Source organism: Leopardus geoffroyi, chromosome B3 (genome assembly GCF_018350155.1).
Source record: "Leopardus geoffroyi isolate Oge1 chromosome B3, O.geoffroyi_Oge1_pat1.0, whole genome shotgun sequence".
Lineage (NCBI taxonomy): Eukaryota > Metazoa > Chordata > Mammalia > Carnivora > Felidae > Leopardus > Leopardus geoffroyi.
In genome coordinates, this window is record NC_059337.1 from 62,612,414 (window position 1) to 62,634,287 (window position 21,874).

The 21,874-nt window shown below is 42.0% G+C and overlaps 1 protein-coding gene across 1 annotated transcript; it reads right to left on the bottom strand.

The window, feature by feature from the left end:
- Window positions 1-10,896: 10,896 nt before the first annotated feature.
- RPUSD2 (RNA pseudouridine synthase domain containing 2) lies at window positions 10,897-15,522 on the bottom strand. Its single transcript, XM_045450020.1, has 3 exons — window positions 14,830-15,522; window positions 12,791-13,087; window positions 10,897-11,836 (listed from the first exon to the last, which is right to left on the bottom strand). The coding sequence occupies exons 1-3, from the start codon at window positions 15,505-15,507 to the stop codon at window positions 11,102-11,104; spliced, it is 1,710 nt and encodes a 569-aa protein (XP_045305976.1). The 5' UTR covers window positions 15,508-15,522; the 3' UTR covers window positions 10,897-11,101.
- Window positions 15,523-21,874: the final 6,352 nt, after the last annotated feature.

Sequence of the window (21,874 nt, forward strand, 5' to 3'; positions counted from 1 at the left end):
TAGCTTCTGGTGGTTTGCTGGCAATTCTTGGCATTCCTTGGCTTGTAAAATTCTTAATCCTTACAATTTTGCCTTGATTTTGATTCTGGAAAACTTAGCACTTAGGATCAGATACAAAGCTATTCTCTTTAAATTCTCAACCTACCTTAACTTCAACATTTAGAATGTTAGAAAGTTTATAGGAAAAAAGAACCAGAAAAATTGTATCATTTATTATTTTCTTGAATTAGTGAAGTATTTTCAAGAATCTGTGTCTAAGATGCCATGATATGAAGTGTTAGGAAATGCAAGGCACAGAGCTCTCTTTATGTCTGAAAGTACGCCAGATCTAGAACACAAAAGCCATAAACTGCTTTTAGATCCCTGTTCTTTTATGATAAAGAGCAGTGTTTGAATCTGCTAAGGCATATTAAAGTGGTCACTTTCACAAATTATTATATATTCCTTCTCATATTCTCTCAAATACCAGACATATAGAGTTCGCTTTCTACCCCTGGTGAAAGTGCCCGATGGCCTAGGCATGTGGGAGTGGTACCACCAGCTACACAGAGGTCAAATAGACCTTAGGAGTTAAGTGGTGGGGGACTAAAAGAGGAGGGTCACTATTTCAGAGATAACCAAAGGTTAAACAAAGAGACAAAAAGAAGTATTTTACTAACATTTTTTATATTTTTTATTTTGAAAGATATTATACAGTGACGCAATACGTATATACGTAATATACTGTGTATTCAATTTAAAGGAACAATAATAAAACCAATGCCATGTTAACATGACCCAGCTTAAGAAACAGAACATTAACAGCGCCTTTGAAGCTTCCTGTGTGCCCCTCCCTGCTGGAATCCTCCCACCAGAGATAACTACTAAATTTGGTGTTAATCATGCTCTTGCTTTTCTTAAGCAAATATACATGTATATATCCCTAAAAATTTGTCTTACTTGTTTTTGAATTTTATATAAATGGAATCATATTATATTCATTTATCTGTGACTTCTTTCATTCAACTTTATTTTATCCATATAGTTCATTCACTTTCACTGTTCCTAAATATACAATTGTCTGAATATACAATTAGATATCCATTCTCTTATGGATAGGTATTTTGGTTGTCTCTAGTTTTTTGCTATTACAAGAATGCTGCTGTGAATATTCCCACACATGTCTCCTGGGGTACGTGTGCAAATGTTTCTCTGGTTACATAACTAGAAGTGGAATCATTAATTATGTGCATGTTCAACTTTACTAGGCAATTCTTAACAGTTTGGTGTGGTTAATAGCTGATAAAAATGTTGCAGTTTTGTAAATTTGGACAAACTTCAAATGAAAGGAAGAGAGTACCCAGAGGATTGGGAGGGGAAGAAAACAATAATCATAAGCATAGAGAATATTGTTTACTATGTACAAAGCAAGTGTTCTTTTTAATTTTAAAAATTTACATCCAAGTTAGTTAGCATACAGTGCAATAATGATTTCAGGAGTAGAATCCAGTGATTCATCCCCTACATGTAACACCGAGGGCTCATCCCAACAAGGGTCTTCCTTAATGCCACTAACCCATTTAGCCCATCCCCCCTCCCACAATCCCTCCAGCAACCTCAGTTTGTTCTCTGTATTTAAGTCTCTTATGTTTTGTTCTCCTCCTTGTTTTATCTTATTTTTGCTTCCCTTCCCTTATGTTCATCTGTTTTGTACCTTAAATTCCACGAGTGAAGTCATACAATATTTGTCTTTCTCTAATTTCACTTAGTGTAATACCCTCTAGTTCCATCCACACAGTTGCAAATGGCAAGATTTCACTCTTTTTGATTGCTGAATAACACTCCATTGAATATTTATACCACATCTTCTTTACCCATTCATCTGTCAATGGGTATTTGGGCTCTTTCCATACTTCGACTGTTGTCGATAGTGCTACTATAAACTATTGTCAATAGTGCATGTGCCCCTTTGAAACAGCACACCTGTATCCCTTGGATAAATACCTAGTAGTGCAATTGCTGGGTCGTAGGGTAGTTCTGTTTTTAATATTTTGAGGAACCTCCATACTGTTTTCCAGATTGGCTGCACCAGTTTGCATTCCCACCAGAAGTGCAAAAGCGTTCCTCTTTCTTCACATTCTCACCTGAGTTGTTAATTTTAGCCATTCTGACTGGTGTGAGGTGGTATCATTGTGGTATCATTTGTATTTCCTTGATGATGAGTGATGTTGAGAATTTTTCATGTGTCTGTTAGCCATCTGGATGTCTTCTTTGGAAAAGTGTCTATTTGTGTTTTGCCCATTTCTTCACTGGATTATTTGTTTTCTTGGGTGTTGAGTTTGATAAGTTCTTTATAGATTTTGGATACTAACCCTTTATCTGATAATGTCATTTGCAAATATCTTCTCCCATTCTGTTGGTTGCCTTTTAGTTTTGCTGATTGTTTCCTTAGCCATGCAGAAGCTTTTTCTCTTGATGTGTTCATTTTTACTTTTGTTTCCTTTGCCTCTGGAGACATGTTGAGTAAGAAGTTACTGCGGGCAAGGTCAAAGAGGTTTTTGCCTGCTTTCTCCTCTAGGATTTTGAGGCCTTCCTGTCTTACATTTAGGTCTTTCATCCATTTTGAGTTTATTTTTGTGTACGGTGTAGAAAAGTGGTCCAGGTTCAATCTTCCATATGTTGCCATCCAGTTTTCCCAACACCATTTCCTGAAGAGACTGTCTTTATTCCATTGGATATTCTTTCCTGCTCTGTCAAAGATTAGTTGGCCATATGTTTGTGGGTCCATTTCTGGGTTCTCTATTCTGTTCCATTGTTCCAAAAAACTAGTCTGTTTTTGTGCCACTGTTTTTGTGTCTTGATGATTACAGCTTTGCAATACATCTTGAAGTCTGGAATTGTGATGCCTCCAGCTTTGATTTTCTTTTTCAGGATTGCTTTGGCTATTCAGGGCCTTTTCTGGTTCCATACAAATTTTAGGATTGTTTGTTCTAGCTCTGTGAAGAATGCTGGTGTTATTTTGATAGGGATGGCATTGAATACGTAGATTGCTTTGGGTAGTATCAACATTTTAACAATATTTGTTCTTTCAATCCATGAGCATGGAATATTTTTCTATTTTTTTGTATCTTCTTCAATTTCTTTCATAAGTTTTCTATATTTTTCAGTGTAAGTGTTCTTTTTTTAATGTTTATTTTTGGGAGAGAGAGTGAGAGAGCACGCACAAGTGGGGGAGGGGCAGAAGAGGCTCTGAAGCGGGCTCTGCACTGACAGCAATGAACCCAATGTGGGGCTCAAATTCACAAACTGGGAGATCATGACCTGAGCCAAAGTCAGACCCTCAACAAACTGAGCCACCCAGGTGTCCCACAAAGCAAGTGTTCTAAGCAGAATGAGTGCTTTGGTGATGATATCTCTGACTGTAAACTTATCCATTTAAAACCTGGTCATATTCCTTAGGCTGCTCTGCTTTTGGTTTTCAATAATTCTATGTTCTATGAAATCCTCAGTCTTGGGTACCAGTGATCCAAACGCCAAAGAGGCTATAAAATGAGCCCATTTTCTCTTTGGGAGAAAAGGCTGACCCAAGCAAATCTAGGTCATTCATTGAGAGATTCAGACATTCCAGGAAACCCTTGGTTCCAACCCACAGTTGGAACTAAAGCCAACCTTGAAATTGCAGCTGCCAGACCAGCTGTTTTAGTCACTGCATTCACCTGCTTCTGCCTCTCACACTGCTTACTGGAAGGAATGTAAACTGGTATAATCTTTTTTGGAGGCAGTTTGGTATTACCTATCAATGAATATTTAAAGCTATCAACCTCATATTACACTAAAAATGTATTCTACAGAAACACTGGTACAACCAAAAACAGATGTAAGGATGTTCACTACAGTTTATAATAATGAAAAATTTCAAACACCTAAAATTCTACCAATAGGGGATGGTTGAAATTATAGTGTAGTCACACAATGTGATGCAATGAAGCTATTAAAAAAGATGTTCCAGAAAAGCATGTTGCAGACCAATTTGTATGGCATGATCCTATTTTTATTAAAAAAAATACATAAACATTTATGCATCTATAAATAGAAAACAGGAAGAGACCACTTAATTATTAAGAGTGGTAACCTCGAGAGTAGGGGTGAAGAGAGGGGGGCTATACTAAGAATTAAATTTCTAAAAAGGGTATTATGGGGTGCCTGCGTGGCTTATTCAGTTGAACTGTGGACTCCTGATTTCAGTTCAGGTCATGATCCCAGGGTCGTGGGATGGAGCCCTGCACTGGGCTCTGCACTGATCATGAAGCCTGCTTCAGATTCCCTCTCTCTCCCTCTGCCCCTCTCCCCAGTTCACACACTCTCTCTCTAAAGTAAAAAACATAAATGAAAAAATTAAAAGGAGGCACCTGGGTAGCTCAGTCGGTTAAGCATCCGACTTTGGCTTATGTCATGATCTCATGGTTCATGAGTTTGAGCCCTGCATGGGGCTCTCTGCTGTCAGGGCAGAGCCCGCTTTGGATCTTCTATCTTCCAGTGTCTCTGTCCCTCTGCAGCTCTCTCTCTCTCAAAAATAAATAAACTTTAAAAAATGTTAAAAAAAATTAAAAGGATATATATTTTTTGATGCAAAAAGGTGATTTTATTAAAGCACGGGGACAGGAGCCATGGTCAGGAAGAGCTGCACCTAAAAGGATATCGTTTTACAAGGGGGAAAAACTATAGGAAAGATCAACTGGATTCAACCTGAGCTTCCTTAGGGCAATACCTTTTTCACAGGTTCTATATATTCTAGCACTTAGCCCAGCATTTGACTTGACAAAGAGACCAATTAGTACTATGTGCAAGATGGCAGAACACATGCGTGTGCATGGACACCGCTGTTTTTAAAAATCTTTTTTTTTAATGTTTTATTTATTTTTGAGACAGAGAGAGACAGAGCATGAGCAGGGGAGGGGCAGAGGGAGAGGGAGACACAGAATCTGAAACAGGCTCCAGGCTCTGAGCTGCCAGCACAGAGCCCGACGCGGGGCTTGAACTCACGGACCGTGAGATCATGACCTGAGCCGAAGTCGGACCCTCAACCGACTGAGCCACCCAGGCACCCCAACCTCTGTTTTTAAAGCATTCGCAGTGGAACCATTGTCGTCAGGAACTCTTGTTTGCAATAAAGGCTCTTTGAAGCAATGCTATTCAATAGAACCTTGTGTAATGATGGAAATGTTCTATATCTGTTCTGTCTGATATAGCCACTAGACCAAATGGCTTTAAAGCCCAGATATGTGGCTTGTGCAATGGAATAACTGCATATTAAATTTTATTTCATTTTAATTAATTTAAAGTAAATAGCACATATGCCTAGGAGTAGACAATGAAGACTTCAAGGATCGGCTGAAATAAACAGGAAAATATACACATACACAAAATTTTGCATACCGTTTCAAGAGATTCAGGGACCCTCTCAAGACCATCCATGTGTCCTGTCATCAAAAACCTTTGAGGCTGACTAAAAGAATGAGAATAAGATAAACAGGACTAGAGAGGGAAAGAGTACAGAACTAAAGAGCTGAGATGGAAAATGCTACCATTCAGAACCCCAGAAGGCAAAAGACAAGGTATGAAGATAGTTTCTGCCTCTTTCCTCCTCCCACCACAAAGAACATTTGCCTCACTGTTTGTTAACTGTTTGTCTTCCCCACAGTGGACCGTACACTGCAGACTATATACTCCCTAAGAGCAGGGACAACATCTATCTTACTCATCATTATATACAGAAAGCCCAGTATAAACCTAGCATACAGTTAGCACTCAAATATCTGCTGAATGAATGAGTTTTCCCAGGCATCTGATTCTTGCCAGTCTTAGGAAACCAGAGCTCCTGAGTTAAGGAGGGTCTTAGTGATAAAACGAATTGGCTGGCTCATGAGAGATACAGGGTTTTCACAAAATTGAGCAGATACTCAGATCCACGAAAATCTTGTCTCACCTGGGCTGTCCCTGTGCCTTATCGTTTGGAGTTGTTGATATACAAGCCATGGAAAGACTTCAATAGTGACAGTGAACCACACATACACTGGGGCCAGAGAGCCAAAAGTCCCCAAAGCCCTTCTCCTTGGATGTCTCCTCTATTTCTCTCCCTCTGGAATTCGCCTGTCTTCTCTCAGATTGCCCCTCCACCTGCAATCTTTCTCTTATGTCTCTACTGGGCAAATTCTGACTCATTATTTGATGCTTTCTCTCTCTGGGAAACCTGTGCTGGCACTTCCAGGCAGAATTATACCACATCTCCACTGGTTCCCTTTGTATTTTGCACATCTCATCATGTGTGCTCTGTCAGGGCAGGGCTAGTTATTCATTTTGTATCCCAGCATTAAATAATGTTTGGCATATAACAGGTGGCCAACCAGTATGGATCACAAAAATAATATAAACTCATTTGTTTTTCCCCACCACGCCGTGACTGCTTAGTGTGTGCTGATCAAAGTCTACAGATTAGTTAATGAGTCTGTCTCATTCACACTGAAGAAGCCTGAAAACAAAATTTCAGGGGTACTCCAAAGAAATAGGAAATACACGACAGAGAAATAATAAAAGGAACAGAAAGCAGAAAACATGCACCTGAACAGAAGAGAAGTCAAAAGGCTGACCAGGTAGAAATGCAGGGCAAGAAATAAGCAGTAAGAACATCCTGAATATGGTAAAGGGACTTTAAGAAAAGCCCAGAGCTAACATCATACAATGGTGAAAGACTGAAAACTTTCCCCCTAAGCCACGGAGAAGACAAAAATGCCCACTTTCGCTCTGCTACTTCTATTCAACATTGTACTGGAATCACAATGAGATATCCAGAGCAATTAGACATAAAAAGAAATAAAAGGCATCCAATTGGAAAAGGAAGAAGTAAAATTATCTCTAGTCCCAGATGACATGAAAAAAATACACCCCCCCCCCCCACATTAAGAATCCACACACAGGAGCACCTGGGTGGCTCTGTTAGTTAAATGTCCGACTTCGGCTCAGGTCATGATCTCGTGGCCCCTAAATTCAAGCCCCGTGTTGGGCTCTGTGCTGACAGCTCAGAGCCTGGAGCCTGCTTCAGATTCCGTCTCCTTCTCTCTCTGCCCCTCCCCTGCTCGTACTCTCTATTTCTCAAAAATAAATAAACATTAAAAAAAAGCAGGGGGTGGGCTGGGCACCTGGGTGGCTCAGTCAGTTAAGCTCTGACTTTGACTCTGGTCATGATCTCACGTTCAAGCCCTGCGTTGGGCTCTGTGCTGACAGCTCAGAGCCTGGAGCCTGTTTCAGATCCTGTGTCTCCCTCTCTCTATGCCCTCCCCCTCTCACACTCTGTCTCTGTCTCTCCCTCTGCCGAATAAATAAACATAAAAAATTAAAAAAAAAAAAGAATCCACACACACAAAACTATTAAGCTAATAAATTCAGCAAAGTTGCAGGATAAAAAACCAACACAAAAGTCAGTTGTAATTCTATACTCTTGCAATGAACTATCCAAATACAAAATTAAGAAAATTATTCATTTTATTATTTTTAGTTCATTTTAAATAGTATCAAAAAGAGTGCAGGTGCCTGGCTGGTTCAGTCAGACGAGCGTGTGACTCTTGACCTTGGGGTCATGAGTTCGAGTCCCGCATGGAGTGTAGAGACTACTTAAATAAATAAAACTTAAAAAAAAGAATAAGATGCTTGAAAGTAAATTTAACCAAGGAGGTATAAGACTTGTACACTAGAAGTGACAAAACATTGCCAGAAGAAATTAAAGATCAAAAAGTTGGAAAGATATTCCATTTTCATGGATTGGAAGACTTAATAATGTTAAGATGGTAATATTACCTAAAATATTACCTGGGTGGCTCAGTCAGTTAAGCATCTGACTTTGGCTCAGGTCATGATCTCGCAGTTTAGGAGTTCAAGCCCCATGTCAGGCACCATGCTGACAGCTTGGAGCCTGGAGCCTGCTTCAGATTCTGTGTGTCTCTCTCTGTTCCTCCCCTGCTCGTGCTCTGTCTCTCTCAAAAACAAATAAAAATATTAAAAATAATTTGTAGATTCAATTCAATCCCTATCAAATTCCTATCAGCCTCACAGTCAACAAAAGGAAAAACAGACAAAAGGGACTACATCAAACTTAAGACACTTTTGTGGATCAAAGGACATAATCAATAAAATAAAAGGCAGCCTATAGAATGGGAGAAAATATTCATAAGCCATGTATCTGATAAGGGGTTAATATCCAGAATACGTAAAACTCCTACAATTTAGGGACAGGGACAAAAAAAAAATCAAACAACCTGATTGAAAAATGCACAAAGGATTTGAACAGACATTTTTCTAAATGAGGTAAAAAAGGCCAACAAGAAAATGAAAAGATGTTCAATGTCACTAACCATCAGGGAAATGCAAACCAAAACTACAATTAAATGACACCTCACACCCACATAAAAAGAAAACCCAAACAACAAAAAATAACAAGTGTTGACAAGGATGTGGAGAAATTAGAACACTTGTACATTGTTAACAGCATTGTAAAAAAGATGAAACTAGTATGGAAAACAGTATGGTGGCTCCTCAAAAAATTAAAAATAGAAATACCATACAATCTAACAATCCTATTTCTTGATATATACTCAAAAGAAATGAATACAGGGTCTTCTTTTTTAAAAGTGTATTTATTTATTTTGGGGGAGAGGGGCAGAGAGAGGGAGAAAGAGAATCCCAAGAAGCCTCTGTACTATCAGCCCAGAACCTGATGCAGGGCTTGATCCCCAAAACCCATGAAATCATGACCTGAGCTGAAATCAAATGTCGGACATTTAACTGAGACACTCAGGTGCCCAGAAGCAGAGTCTTAAAGAGATATTTGTTCACAGCAGCATTATTTATGAAGGCTAACAGGTGGAAGCAGCCCAAGTGTCCATCAACAGATGAATGGATAAACAAAATGTGGTACATACATACAGTCTTAAAAAGGAAGAGATCCCGTCACAAGCTACGACATGGATGAACCTTGAGGACATTAAGCTAATGAAATGAGCCAATCACAAAAAGACAAATACTGCATGATTCCATTTATATGAGGTATCTAAAAGAGTCAAGTTCATAGAAACAGAAAGTAGAATGGTGGTTGCCAGAGCCTGGAAGGAAGGGAAGAGAGGGGAGTTGTAGTTTAAAGGATATAGAGTTTCAGTCATGCAAGATGAAAAAGTCCTGGAGATCTGTTTCACAACAATGTAAATATAATTAACATTATTGAACTGTACACTTAAAAAATAGCTAGGATGGTAAATTTTATGTCATGTAATTTTTACCCAAATAAAGATTTAATTTTTTCAAATATTTATTTTTGAGAGAGAGAGAAAGACAGAGACATCAGTGTGGGAGGGGCAGAGAGTGAAGGAAGACAGAGGATCCGAATCAGGCTCCGTGCTGACAGCACAGAGCTGGATATGGGGCTCGAACTCATGAACCATGAGATCATGACCTGAGCCAAAATTGGACACTTAACAGACTGAGCCACCCAGGCGCCCCCCAAAATTTGATTTTTAAAATCCCACTAGCCTTTTTGCAGGAATGGAAAAGTTTATCTTAAAATTCGTAAGAAATCAAGAGACTTGAAGAGCCAAAACAGTCTTGAAAAAGTTGGAAGACTCACTGTTCCTGATTTCAAAACTTATTACAAAGGGCATCTCGGTGGCTCAATCATCTGAGAGACTGACTTCGACTCAGGTCCTGATCTCGCGGTTCGTGAGATTGAGTCCCGAGTTGGGCTCTGTACTGGCAACACAGAGCCTGCTTGGGATTGTCTCTCCCCCTCCCTCTGCCCCTCCCTTGTTCATGTGCATGCACTCCCTCTCTAAATAAATAAACATTAAAAAAATCAAACCCAATGGCCAATGACTTAATAAATTATGCCTAAGTATAGACAACCTACAGAATGGGAGAAAATATTCGCAAATTATTTATCTGATAAGGGTCTTGTATCCAGAATATATGAATAACTCTTATAACTCAACAACAAAAGACAAACAACCCAATTCAAAAATGGCAGAAGACTTGAACAGACATTTCTCCAAAGATACATAAATGGCCAGGAAGCACATGGAAAGATGCCTGGAGATGCTCAATAGGGAAATGAAAATCAAAACCACAATGCATGAACACCTCACTCCCACTAACAGACCATAATGAAAACAACAGAAAGCAACAAATATTGGTGAAGATGGGGAGAAACTGAAACCCTTGTGCACTGCCAGTGGGAATGTAAGATAGCTCAGCTGTTGGGGTAAAAAGTTGGTGATTCCTCAAAAAGTTAAACATAGAAGGGCGCCTGGCTGGATCTCAGGGCTCTGAGTTCAAGCCCCACGTTGGGTGTAGTGATTACTTAAATAAATATGAACGTTCATAACAGCACTATTCACAATAGCCAAAAGGTGGACACAACCCAAATGTCCATCAACTGATGAATGGATACACAAGTGTGGTATAACCATATAAGAGAAAAATATTATTCGGCCATAAAAAAGGAATGATGTACTGATACATGCTATAAATTGGACAAATCTTAAAAACACTATGCTAAGCAAAAGAACACAGACCTAAAAGGTCACATATTGTATGATTCAATTTCTATGAAAAGTCCAGAATTGGCGAATCCAGACAGACAGAAAGGAGATTAATGGTTACCAGAGCTGTGGGAGGAATGGGAAATGGGGAGTGACTGTTTAATAGTCATGGGTTTCCTTTTGGGTAGGGGAAATGTTTGGAAACTAAGTGAGAGGTGATGGCTGCACAACCTTGTGAATGTACCAAATGTCACTGAACTGCCTATCTTAAGATAGTTAATTGTACAATATGTTATTTTTACATAAAAAAAAAGTAAGAAAACCAAGACACACAAGGTTTTAGAAAAAGGGATATATTTACAAACCAACAAGCTCCCAAACTCCAGCTAGAGGGAGAGGAAAGGAGGTAGCAAGTATAAGCAGATCCTTTATGAACCCAACCTCACTCCTGTAGAAACCCTGAGTACCAGCCCATGAGATCAGCTCCTACTCCATGGCCCATTTGTCTTCTAGTTCAAGAAGCAGTCCCTAGACCACAGCCTTCAGTCTTCTTGCCAGTCATCCTGTGCCCAGGCAGGCATGGGTGAAAAGTACTCAAACCCAGGCCCTTTATAACGGAGAGCATGCAGGAACATCACAAGATCCTGGGGCAAGGGGTCCTGTCGCACCAGCCGGCACTCTGCACACAGAGGGTCTATCTCTTGATTCACAAAATCAGTTTCGGCTGCCTTCCCTGGTGCCAAGGCCATTGTGTCGAGATCCTGAGGGGCTGCATCAACCACTCCATCCATCTTCTGGGCAGATGCAGCCAACTCTTCTAGGTGGTCCTTACCCAACTCTGAGGAGGGAGCTGTAGAGTCTATTAGTCCTGGGGACAGGTCGCCCTCACAGAGATCTAGCACATCCAGGCTCTGTTTGGCCTGGTGCTCTGCCACAAGATCCCGAAGCAGTTCCTCATCCGTTTTGGGAATGTGGCCGCCCCGGCCGCGGGATGGACCCCAGGCAACTGAGTTGTAGATGGGGTCATTGAGAATGGGGTGTCCCAGGAACTGGAGGTGGACTCGGATCTGGTGAGTGCGGCCTGTGAGTGGCCGGCACCGCACCACACTGGAGTGACCATTGTAGCTCAGTCTCTGGAATACTGTCTCACAGGGCTTGCCCCGAGTATCTACACGGCACACCCCTACCTTGTAAGATACCACCAAGATGGGTTCCTTGCAGGTCACTTCCTCAGTGGGGAACTCCCCCTCCACCCGGCACACGTACTCCTTCTCCAGCTACATAGGAAGGAAGAAGAAGAAAGTCAGCACAAAGCCCAAATTCATGAAGTTCAGACCCAATACAGTGACAAGAAATGCATCAGTGTCAGACAGAAGAGGATTCAAACCCCAGCTCCACCATTTGCCAGTTGCAGGATTCTAGACACATTACTTAACCTCTTTAAATCCAATTAACTTGTCTAGAAAACCTACGATTATTGGGGTGCCTAGGTGGCTCAGTCAATTAAGTGTCTGCCTCTTGGTACTGTCTCAGGTCATGATTTCAAGGTATGAGTTTGAACCCTGTGTCAGGCTCTGTGATGATGACAGGGGACCTGCTTGGGATTCTCTCTCTCTCTCCCTCTCTCTCTGCCCCTTCCCCCTCCTCTCTTTCTCTCTCTTTCTCTCTCTCAAAATAAATAAATATACTTAAAATAAGTTATTTAAAAAAAAAGCATTTATCTCACAGGACTGTTAACAAGGATTCAGTGAGTTAGACTCTAATGTACTTGGTACTGAGCCTGGTACACAGTAAACACTCAATAAATGTATTGCAATCAGATCCAAAAGTACAAGCCTCAAGACTATAGTCACTACCATTGAACTCTTCTTAAGTTTCTTCCAACTTCATCCAGAATTTTTCTACCAAGTAGACTCTCCCCACAACCTTAAAAATCTTAATCATCAAAAAACAAACAAAACCGGAAAACACCTTGGTCAGCCTGTCAGCACTTTAAAACTTCAAAATGGCAAGCTACCAAGAAAGGCAATATATAGGCCATCTCAAAAGATCTTTTGAAACATAAGAGATAATAACCTGTCTTTGACATTTTCAGTGTTGACCTTCCTGAAGACAGGAAGATTGGCCAGATAACATGAAGGGCCACTTCAACAGAACTCAGTGACACAATTCTGATACAAAGCATTCATGAGCCCAGGAAGTGGCATGCAGGAGACAGAAGCCCAGCTCACCTGCCGATCCCGAACCTGCTCATGAATTCTCTCTGAGACAGCCGCTGTCTTGGCAAACATGAGGACACCTGAGGTAAGGCGGTCCAGCCGATGCAGTGGATGTAGCTCCTTGAGTTGGTGCTCCTTGCCCAGGATGAAGATGACAGTGTTGTGTCGGAAGCGGCCACAAGGGTGGACAGGAATGGAAGAAGGCTTGTCTACAACCACCACATCCTCATTCTCAGCCAGCAGGCGGACAGGTTCCGCAGTAACCGGTGGCTCATGCCTGTGCACTCTGTTCCGCAAGAAGTCATTGTCCTGCCAATGACAAAGGCAACTCATCAGCCCAGAGGCCAGCAACCTGTAATCAACTTCACACACCGCTTCCTGTTCCTTACTGACACACAATGGACACAGCACATCCTTAACCAGAAAATGCAGTGTGCATTGTGTATTCTTATTTTGCAAAAGTACAGATAGACACGCAGGCAGATAGTAGGCACTGAAGAAGTACTAGAAAGATATACACAAAAATGTTTTGGTATTTCTGGGTGGTGGTATTATGGATTTTTTTTTTTTTTTTTGGTTTTGCTCATTTGTATTTTCTCTACAATAAAGTTATATTTAAAAAATAAAGTTTTAAAAAAAGATAAAGTTTTCTAAAATGCAGAGGAAAAACCTCCATAAAATCATCACTTACTGTGACCGTGAACAAACAACACCAAGATCTAAGTCCAGACATCTGGCCTTTAGACTTGAACTGCCACAGGCCCACTGCATGTCATTTAACTTCTCTGGGCCTCAGTTTCGTGATCTGTAAAATGTGAGGGTTAGGCCAGACCTGTACTTCTCCAAATAGGAATAGGAGAGGGGATTCAAACCACTCGATCTCCAAATGCTTACACTGTCTTGTCTCCCCTTACAACCTGGTGAGTCAGTGTTACTGACAGGGCTGTCTGGTAGCTCTTAGCTGTGATGGACTTTTAAATGGTCAAAGCACTGGGCTAGACAATTCTAGACTCTATCCCTGACATTTCACAACTGTACTGTATCAGGCTCTATGATAAGTATTAAAAAAAATTTTTTTTTAAGTTTATTTATTTTGAAGTGCGGGGAGAGGTAGAGGAAGAGTGACAGAGAGAGAATCCCAGACAGGCTCCACGGTGTCGCGCAAAGCCTGACTGGGGCTCCAACTCAGGAGCTGTGAGATCATGACCTGAGCCAAAATCAATAGCCAGAGGCTTGGGATGCCTGGGTGGCTCAGTTGGTTAAGCATCTGACTTCGGCTCAGGTCACTATATTGCAGTTCATGGGTTCAAGCCCAAGCATCAGGCTCTGTGCTGACAGCTCAGAGCCTGGAGCCTGCTTCAGATTCTGGGTCTCCCTCTCTCTCTCCATCTCCTCTGATCACACTGTCTCTCAACAATAAATAAATGTTAAAAAAAAAATTAAAAAAAAAAAAAAGAGTCAGAGCCTTACCACTGAGCCAGCCAGGCGCCCTTCTATGATAAATAATTTAAGTAGTAGTTATAAGAACACAGGGTTTGGAGGTGACACTGTTGTCTTACCTCTTTGAAGTTCACTTTAGTTCTGTTTCCTCACAGGTAAAATGAGGTGGCAATACCTATCCCACAAGGCTGTCATTAGAATTTAATGTTAAGTACATAAAATGCTTACCTCTGTGCCAGCACACAGTAAGAACACATAAAAGAGAGGCTCTGTTATTACTATTTGTACAGAGATCTATAATGCAAGATAGAGATCAGTGCCAGTGCCACAAGGCAGTGCACAAAGGGAGCTTTGAAAATTCCAACTTCTGTCCCTTGGAAACAAGGTAGCCGCCTGGATGGAAAGGATAAATGGGCTGAGTTTTGAAGCACAGAGGCTACTTCTGCGGAGATGGGATGAGAGGAGGGGCCTCTTAAAAGAGTGTTCCAGGTGAAAGTGAAGACGCTTCAGAATTACCTCGATTTTACTCCAGTAACTAAGCCCTGTTTACTCTGAAAAGACCCCTGCCCCCTTTCCTCGCCCGCTTCCAGCCAGCCCCATCAGGACTCCACCTTGAGCACGATGTTGAGGTCCTGTACCGGCTCCTCGTTGAGGTGCAGGCGCCCCGCCCGGACTGCGGCCTCGTAGTAGGCCAAGGGCTGAGCTCGGAATTCGGTGCTGAAGACGTGCAACAAGCTGTGGCCCACCCAGCGGCCTTTGCAGTAGGTCCGGAAGTCAAAGTAATAGGGCCGCACTTTGCGCAGGCCGCCCTCGAAGTAGTAGCTGGTCTCTGCAAAGTGCTCATCGCCGAAGCTCACCCCTGCCCGCCGCTTCTTCGGGGGTGGCACGACGCGCTCTCTGGTGGCGTCCCGTCGCTTCTTACGCTTGCCTGAGCCTGAAGCTGCAACTGGGGCCTGCTCCTCGCTCGCTTGGGTCGGCTTCCCGTCCTCCCGGGCCGGCTCCACTCCCGGGCCCACCGGCTCCGGGCTCCCGGAGAGCAGCTCACCACTCGCGTCGCCACTAACGTCTCCGTTTTGTTGAGCCGGAGTCTTCAGCCCGGCCGCTGCCTCGGCCCCAGTTGAGGATGTTTCCGCCATTGGACCCCTACAACCACCCCAAGTACTGGCAGCAATGAGACGCCGGAGGTTGAAGCACCCTTGTACGAGAACTGGCAGCCACAGCCGGCCGCTCAGCCACATGACCCGCGGCCTCCACGTTCTGCGTCGCGGTCTGAGGACGTCACCGGGCATCAGCCAATCAGTGAGGCCCAAGTGCCGAGGCGGGGACTGAGAAGAGAAGGCGTGAGAGAGGGAGAGAGTTGAAGGAGTGGAAATGTGAGTTGAGAATCAGTGGGTGAGACTAAGGGAGTGAATTGAATTGAGAGGCAGTGAGAATGACTTACCAGAAGTGTAGATTCACGTAGATATGCTCAAAGTCCCTTGGATCTGGAAAAACGAAAGGAGCTTTACTCAAATGAGAATGAGGATTGCTAAACTCTTACTCTCCTAAGAAGCGCCGTGCTGTATACTTCAAAGCATGTTATAGTATGTGACTTATTACTCAATAAAGCTGTTATGTATGTATTTAAACGCACATGGGCGTACACACACACACACACACACACACACTCCAGAAGCAATGTCTTCACATCTATCCTTCCCCCTAACAGTAGATTTAAAGAGCTCCCATTTGCCTTCCATATGCTCCTGTCCTGAGATTGAAACGGCAAGTGGATCAGTAGATGCCTTTGTCAGAGTTCTTAAATGCAAGATATGAAACCAACTCTGGTTAACTTCATCAGAGAGGGAATTAGTGAAAGGATATTAGTACTTCATAGAGTACATAAGAGAGCTGGAGAACAGGCTCAGAAACAGCCAAATCAAGAGAACACAAGTCCTCTGAAAACCAGCCACACGACATAAGGGTGAATAGTATGGAATGTGAACTATATTTCAATAAAGTAATTTTTTAAAAAGACTTTTTCAGAATGTGTCTGAAGCACAGAAAAGGAATGAGATACTAGAATGTTATAGAGAGGAAGTCCTTGTGGGATTGTATAAAGCCTTGCTTCTCAGAATGTGGTGTTTGGATGAGCAACATGGGAAACACCTGGCAACTTGTTGGAACTGCAGAATCTTGTTCCTTCTCCCCCCCCCAACCTACTGAATGAGAATCTGTATATTTTTAATGTTTATTTATTTTTGAGAGTGGGGGGTAGCGGGAGGGGCAGAGAGAGAGTTGGAAGCAGGCTCCAGGCTCTGAGCTGTCAGCACAGAATCTGATTCAGGGCTTGAAGTCACAGACTGCAAGATCATGACCTGAGCCGAAGTGGGTCGCTTAACCAACTGAGCCACCCAGGGGCCCTGAGAATCTGTATTTTTTTTTTAAGGAGGGTGTCAGAGGGAGAGGGAGAAAAAGAATCGTAAGCAGGTTCCATACCCAGCACAGAGCCTGACGTGGGACTTGATCCCATTACTATGAGATCATGACCTGAGCTGAAATCAAGAGTTGGACGCTTAACTGACTGAGCCACCCAGATGCCCCTAAAATTTTTTAAATTATTATTTTTTATTTTTAGAGAGAGAGAGAGAAAGAGAGTGCAAGCAGGGGAGGGGCAGAGATACAGAGAGAATCCCAAGCAGGCTCCACATTGTCAGCGCAAAGCCTGATGTGGGGCTCAAATTCACGAACTGTGAGATCATGACCTGAGCCAAAATGAAGAGTTGGATGCTTAACCACTGACTGAGCCACCCAGGCACCCCAAAAATCTGTATTTTAACAAGACTCTCAGATGATTTTTCTGCATATTAACGTTTGAGAAGCACTGGTATAGACCATGAAGAGTAGACATTTGTCATATTCTTTGGATATCCAGCATCTTCTTAACACTCTTCTTTTATGTGAGGAATTTCCCACATCATAAGTACTATCTCCAATGATGTGGTTGGAGCTAGAATGTATTATACTAAGCTAAATAAGTCAATCAGAGAAAGACAAATACCATATGATTTCACTTACATGGTGGAATTTAAGAAACAGAAGAACATATGGGAAGGGGTGGGGGGAGAGATGAGAGGGAAAAAAACCACAACAGACTCTTAATGATAGAGAATAAACTATGGGTCAATGGAGGGAGGTAGGTGGGAGATGGGCTAGATGGAGGATGGGTACTAAGGAGGGCACTTGTAATGAGCACAGGGTATGGTATGTAAATGATGAATCACTGAACTCTACTCCTGAAACCAATATTGCATGGTATGTTAAATTAAAAAAAAAAAGTACAGCCTCCAAGAGGTGGAAGCCAGAAACTGGCCTTCCCAATTCCCTGGCAGCTTGGGCATTCATCACCTGGGCTCCACTGATCAGGCGGAGCCTTTTGTTCAGAGGCACACAGCAGAGGAAGCAGGCACAGTGTAGAACCCATGTGCGACAAGATAGCATTGGGAACATCTGATTTGTTTCTTTTTAAAAATTTTTTTCCATGTTTATTTTTGAGAGAGAGAATAGGGAAGGAGCAGGGAGAGAGGTGGACACAGAATCCGAAGCAGGTTCCAGGTTCTGAGCTATCAGCACAGAGCCTGACATGGGGCTTGAACCCGTGAACCGCAAGGTCATGACCTGAGCTGAAGTGAGACACTTAACTGACTGAGCCACCCAGGTGCCCCTGGAAACATCTGATTTGGAGGGCTAACAGCAGGGGATTATTGTGTCCAGTGCTCGTCAGCAATGACAGCTGCAGTGTCTATGTTCAAAGGCATTGGGGTATTCCGTGAGCAGTCCCTCAGTGAAGTTTAGACACTGTTCCTTGCTGTATAGACCCCACGCCTCACACTGTGGTCCATCTTGATTTTCTGTGCACTACTTAATATCCTTTAATTCTGTACTCTACAATAGAGTAAAAATTAGCCACATGTGGCTATTTAAATTTACATTAAATAAAATGAAAGAAAATTTAAAATTCAGTTCTTCAGTTGCACAAACTGCATTTCAAGTGCTCAAGAGCCACATGAAACTACTGGCTACCTTTTAAAAAAAATTTATTTATTTTGAGAGAGAGAGCAAGAGAGCACATAATGCATGCAAACGGGAAAGGGGCATAGACAGAGAGAGAGAGAGAGAGAGAGAGAGAGAGAGAGAATCACAAGCAGGCTCCATACTGTGAGCACAGAGCCCAGCGCAGGGCTCAATCTCACGAAGTATGAGATCAGGACCTGAGCCGAAATCAAGAGTTGGATGCTTCACCACCTGAGCCATCCAGGTGCCCCAAACTAGTGGCTACCTTATTGGACAACTCAGATACAGAAAATTTGTATCACCACAGAGAGTTCTATTGGACAGAGCAGCTTTAATCTTTTTTTTTTGTTGTTGTTTACTGTTTATACTGGTTGAATGAATTCTATTGTTTGAACTAAGAACTCCAACTAACTTGCCATGATAAGGGTTTAAGTCTTTAAGAGCAATGGGAAATCATCAAAGAGTCTGTCGTGTGTGTGTGTGTGTGTGTGTGTGTGTGTGTGTGTGTGTAACATGATCTGATCTCCATTTTTAGATCACCTTGGTAGCACAGGGAAGAAGGAACTCAAGAGGGAATCACAGCTCTAGCTGCAGTTCTGTGTGGTCTTGGACTATGAGAGTTCTAATTCAAACACTCCCATACCAAATACATTTTGAGCATTTCCTAGGCATCATTTGGTTCTGGAGATACAGAGGTAAAAAAGACATGGTTCCCGATCTTAATGACGGCCTATGCTGGTCAAGCATCATACAAATAAAAAACGTATTTGTGCTAGGTTACGCTGCAGTTAATGCAGGGTCTGAGATAGAGGGATGCGACTGCCCTCATGTGGCTTCCCAGTATGAAGAGTCCTTGGGAAGTGGCAGATCACCATGGCTTTTGCAAGTCCAGGATCTGGTTTGGTTTATTCATCACACACACTAATTAAACTCAGGGGACATCAGTGAATCTGTAAGGGTACCAATATGTTAATTTACAACTGTAACTTTAACTTAGAAAATGTATTCTATTTCATACCAGTGACTATTTATGCCTACTGTTAAAGGCACTCTTATGCTTGTTCAAGATATCTGAGAGGCCACATTTGAAATAAAAAAAATTTGTTTGTGAGCAGAAAACCAGAGAAAAGGGCATAAGTGAGTCGAAAGGTCATGGAGTAGCTTGATGAAGTACCCGTAAACCTATGACAGTGACCTTTTCTATGAATCAGATGCTTCCAGATTAGGTCTTCAGTTCTGGTGGCAGTTGAAGGACTCTGGGGATCCCTCACTGGTAGACTTGGCTCTGGGCCCCCTACTTATTCCTTATAAATAAACACTGAAAAAAATCTTGCCTATTATTTGCTCCTTTGCTTCCTAATCTTCTTGCTTTCCACTTCCCTCTGTTTGCATATGATCTCTAAGGATGGTTATAAATATGAGCAACAGAGTTCCTCATAGTTCCCTTTTACATGATGGTAGTTATTACCACCATAGCCACTTTGGCTTTGGACACATCTAGAGACTTTATCCTCAGCCAAGTTATGTCTACCGGTGGTTGGCTGATGTCTTTTCTCACTTGATTCTTTGAGAGAGAGTAACGGGCTCTGGGAATTGGGGGTGGATAGGTGGGGGGAGGAAGGGTTGCATCTCAGCGAATTGATAATCCCTGAAAGATATCGAAAGTCATCTTCTTTTAAAAAGTCTTCCTGACACACTCCCATGGCACTCTCTCCTTTATGTACACCGGCCACACTTCTGTCATATCTTCTGTAACTCTTTGCTGTTATTTGTAAAGTTGTCTGCCCCCATGGCACACCCTCCTATACTTAGCTATAAAGACCTGTTGGATCCCTACCAACTCTTACTTATTTTGAATTCCCGCTTAACACAATGCCTGGAACACAACAGGGGCTTGATGTCTATTGACAAATTGAATAAGAAAAAGCTTCATTCTTAGCCTCTGCAATCAGATAACACAAAGAAATAAAAGGCATCCAAATCGTCCAGGAGGAGGTCAAACTTTCACTCTTTGCAGATGACATGATACTCTATATGGAAAACCCAAAAGATTCCACCAAAAAACTGTTAGAACTGATTCATGAATTCTGCAAAGTTTCAGGATATAAAATCAATGCACAGAAATCGGTTGCATTCCTATACACCAACAATGAAGTGACAGAAAGAGAAATCAAGGAATCGATCCCATTTACAGTTGCACCAAAAACCATAAAATACCTAGGAATAAATCTAACCAAAGAGGTGAAAAATCTATACACTGAAAACTATAGAAAGCTGATGAAAGAAATTGAAGAAGACACAAAGAAATGGTAAAAGGTTCCATGCTCCTGGATAGGAAGAACAAATATTGTTAAAATGTCGATGCTACCCAAAGCAATCTACATATTCAACGCGATCCCTATCAAAGTAACACCAGCATTCTGCACAGAGCTAGAACAAATAATCTTAAAATTTGTATGGAACCAGAAAAGACCCCGAATAGCCAAAGCAATCTTGAAAAAGAAAACCCAAGCAGGAGGCATCACAACCCCAGACTTCAAGCTATACTACAAAGCTGTAATCATCAAGACAGTATAGTACTGGCAGAAGAACAGACACTCAGATCAAGGCAATAGAATAGAGAACCCAGAAATGGACCCACAAATGTATGGGCAACTAATCTCTGACAAAGCAGGAAAGAATATCCAACGGAATAAAGACAGTCTCTTCAACAAGTGCTGCTGGGAAAACTGGACAGTGACATGCAGATAAATGAATCTGGACCACTTTCTTACACCATACACAAAAATAAACTCAAAGTGGATGAAAGACCTCAATGTAAGACAGGAAGCCGTCAAAATCCTCTAGGAGAAAGCAGGCAAAAACCTCTTTGATCTTGCCCGCAGCAATTTCTTACTCAACACGTCTCTGGAGGCAAGGGAAACAAAAGCAAAAATGAACTACTGGTACCTCATCAAAATAAAAAGCTTCTGCATAGCGAAGGAAACAATCAGCAAGACTAAAAGGCAACCGACAGAATGGGAGAAGATATTTGCAAATGACATATCAGATAAAGGGTTAGTATCCAAAATCTACAAAGAACTTATCAAACTCAACACCTGAAAAACAATCCAGTGAAGAAATGGGCAAAAGACATGAATAGACACTTCTCCAAAGAAGACATCCAGATGGCCAACCGACGCATGAAAAAAATGCTCAACATCACTCATCATCAGGGAAGTACAAATCAAAACCACAATAAGATACCACCTTACACCTGTCAGAATGGCTAACATTAAGAACTCAGGCAACAACAGATGTTGGCGAGGATGTGGAGAAAGAGGACCTCTTTTGCGTTGTTGGTGGGAATGCAAGCTGGTGCAGCTACTCCGGAAAACAGTACGGAGGTTTCTCAAAAAACTAAAAATAGAAATACCCTATACCCAGCAATTGCACTAGGAGGCATTTATCCATGGGATACAGGGGTGCTGTTTCGAAGGGACATATGCACCCCCATGTTTATAGCAGCACTATCAACAATAGCCAAAGTATGGAAGGAGCCCAAATGTCCATTGATGGATGAATGGATAAAGCAGATGTGGTACATATATACAATGGAGTATT

Excerpts from the sequence above, each read along its gene's own strand:
- RPUSD2 (XM_045450020.1), bottom strand. The coding sequence starts at position 15,507 with ATGCCCGGTGACGTCCTCAGACCGCGACGCAGAACGTGGAGGCCGCGG. Across the intron at positions 13,088-14,829 it reads ACCTCAACATCGTGCTCAAG|GACAATGACTTCTTGCGGAA; the intron begins GTGGAGTCCTGA and ends TGTCATTGGCAG. Across the intron at positions 11,837-12,790 it reads AGCAGGTTCGGGATCGGCAG|CTGGAGAAGGAGTACGTGTG; the intron begins GTGAGCTGGGCT and ends CTTCCTATGTAG.